This window comes from Acomys russatus, chromosome X (genome assembly GCF_903995435.1).
Source record: "Acomys russatus chromosome X, mAcoRus1.1, whole genome shotgun sequence".
NCBI lineage: Eukaryota > Metazoa > Chordata > Mammalia > Rodentia > Muridae > Acomys > Acomys russatus.
Genome location: NC_067169.1, coordinates 20,099,947 through 20,102,722, shown reverse-complemented (window position 1 = coordinate 20,102,722; position 2,776 = coordinate 20,099,947). Strand labels below are relative to the sequence as shown.

The window sequence follows — 2,776 nt, the reverse complement described above, 5'->3', positions numbered from 1 at the left end:
TGGCCAATCAGAGGCGAGTGTCGGACTAGCTCCACCCACCCTACAGGCTTCTTATCTAGCCTCCTCAGGGGCCGGCCAGAAGCCATTTTGCTGAGCGAAGAAGAGGTCGCAAGCCGTCTCTGCTCCTCCCGCTGCCTTCTCCTCCTCAGAGAAGCCGAGGCGCCGCCGCCAGAGCCAAGTGTAAGGGGAAATGGAGATGCCTAAGGACATTACTGACTCACAAGGTGAACAAACTCCCCTCACTTCAGTTCTCTCGGCCCAGGGTGGTGGTCTCGCGGCCGAAATGGCGGCATCTGGCACCATCTCCGTGGCTGCTGGAAGTCCGGGGGCATCTTCTGGGCCCGAGACTGGACCGGACGACCTCCAGGGTGCCAGGGACCCTCCAGCCGAACTGGAAGTGGAACTGGAACCTGATCAGCCCATGACGAGCGGCGGCGGCCAGGAAGAGGTAGGCCAAGCGTTGGAAGGCGGGCCCCCGGCTCAGAGAAAGAGCAGTAGAAAGAGGAAGCAGCCCAGCCGCTATAGCCCGGACGGGCTTCAGTTTTCGGGGTGGGCGATGTCATCTCTGCGTTCTCAGCCTAGCAGACGCCACCAACAGCATCACCACCGTTCGGAACATTCGGTGAGGGGCCCGAAATCCCCAGGGCTTGCCCTCGGGAGCTCCGCCACCAAGTCACGTCGTGTGTCTCCACCAGCCATGATGGAGGAGGAGGAGGAGGCCCTGAGTCCAACCGCCGCCACCGTGCCTGTGGCTGGCCATGCCGGGGGTGCATCCTTGTCCAGCTCCTATAGCAGCGGCCCGTCCACTCCTCCTGGCCAGAAGATTCTCTGCCTAGGTGAAGCCGTGGCCAGCCCTGATCGCAGAGGCAGTACGGCCCAGGGAGGCTGGGTTCTCCGCTCACGCATTGTTGCAGCACCTGTCCTTCAGCGCAGGGTCTCCTCTTCGGAAGAAGAGGAGCAGGAGGAGGCCAGCCCTACTGCAGTTCGGCCTGATGCCCGAGATAAAGGCTGGAATTTACGCCCTCGGGCCCCTCCAAGGGTTCCTGTGTTTCGCGGCAGTATGCTGGTTTCCAGTCCGGAGAGAAGCAGCCGTTCAAGACACAGAAGCCGCCGCAGCCGCCGTGCATGCAGTCCTGGCTCTGGCCGACAACGCCATGAAGCGATGGAAGAGGAAGAACCTGGACCCCGCAGCCTCGCAGGAGAAGGCCCTTCCACCTCGTGGACTGAGTTTCCAGAGAGATCCGTGCCGGCAGTCTCAAGATCTCCTCCAAGGCGCCCAGTCCGTATGCGGGCCTCTTCCCCTTCCCCTCCTGGTAGGATTTATCCTCTTCCTAGCCAGTTTCATGAGGGTCTCAGGTATTCAACCCCCAAAGATGAGGAGGAGTTAAGTGCTTCCACTCCTCGGTCTTCCCCCGTGAAGACACCGGAAGACCATAGCCTGTGCTGTGATGTACCCTCTCCTTCTAATCCTAGTCCTAATACTCTTTGGCATGCTCTCATTCCTGACCTGGATAATCTGGATTCTTTCTCTTGGGGGGAGCCAGGGGAAGAAGAAGAAGAAGAAGAAGACGACGACGACGAGGACGCCCCTAGCGGTGAGGCAGGGGAGGAGATGTAGGGTATGTCCCTCACTGTCCTACTCCACCCATGCTGTGACTCTTTGTGAGTGTTATCTCGGACTCACAAAAGAAATCAGCGCCTTTACAGTTTCTTGTCTGCTTATCTGTGAGGTTTCTAAGATTTTTACCAACTCCCCAGTATTGAGTTCTGAAGCCCCCCTGTCTCCCAAGTCTCAACTATCCGGCACTTATAAGGCCTTTGATTCCACTCAGTGCTCCCCTTACCTTTAAAACAGCCTGTGTTCTTTGTTGCTTTTTCCTCAGAGTTTAGTTTTTCAAGTTGCTTTCCTGGAATTAAATACTTTAATAAAGTTTGAAGTTTGATTTTAAAATGTTGGTCTCTTTATTGTGGTGGGATTTTAGAATTTCATATTTGGAGAATTAAGGAGCGTCATTATCATGCTGGCTGGCTCTTTGGAAGGAATGAGGGGTAAGTTACTGGCCTAGATATTTATTCCCACCATCGATACGGAGCTCTGCCCAACAAGTTACTACTTAGGCCACTTGTACAGCTTCTTAGCATAGGTGGTTTATAACTTGGGTAAAAATAAACCTGTGAAGAGTCAGAAAAGGGTAGAGTGACATGATCTCCGGTGGGGAGGAAAAAATGTAAAGGGAGCCGGGCGTGGTGGCGCACGCCTTTAATCCCAGCACTCGGGAGGCAGAGGCAGGCGGATCGCTGTGAGTTCGAGGCCAGCCTGGTCTACAAAGTGAGTCCAAGATGGCCAAGGCTACACAGAGAAACCCTGTCTCGAAAAACCAAAAAAAAAAAAAAAAATGTAAAGGGGCGGGCGGGGGAAGAAGACTGAGGAAAAGATAGCTGGGGTGCAGTACCTGAGAATAGGGGCGTTCAGTTTCTATAGTAGAACAGTATGTCTTGGAAGTGGGTAGGGAGAGGGGGAAAAGGGGGTGGACTTTCTGAAGTCTGTGATGAGGCTTGGTCATAGGAGGGTGACGTAAGGTTAATAACTAAAAGGCGTGGTTCTCAGCAAATACTTGAGTGGGCGTTGATGAAAAATCTTGTGAAAAGTGTTTGTATATACATTTGGAGAGAAACACATGAATAGGGTGTTTCACATTTTTCAGTTTGACCACAGAATTACTATAACAGAAATTAGCAGCTCCAAAACTTAAGCTTGAAACATAGTAGGGGATCA

General features: G+C 53.5%; 1 protein-coding gene across 1 annotated transcript; it reads left to right on the top strand.

The window, feature by feature from the left end:
- The first annotated feature begins 283 nt into the window (after positions 1–283).
- Ezhip (EZH inhibitory protein) lies at positions 284–1,618 on the top strand. The gene has a single exon (XM_051141139.1). The coding sequence runs from the start codon at positions 284–286 to the stop codon at positions 1,616–1,618; it is 1,335 nt and encodes a 444-aa protein (XP_050997096.1).
- The last annotated feature ends 1,158 nt before the right edge of the window (positions 1,619–2,776 follow it).

What these genes read in the sequence shown, in the direction of transcription:
- Ezhip (XM_051141139.1), top strand. Translation starts at nt 284, where the DNA reads ATGGCGGCATCTGGCACCATCTCCGTGGCTGCTGGAAGTCCGGGGGCA.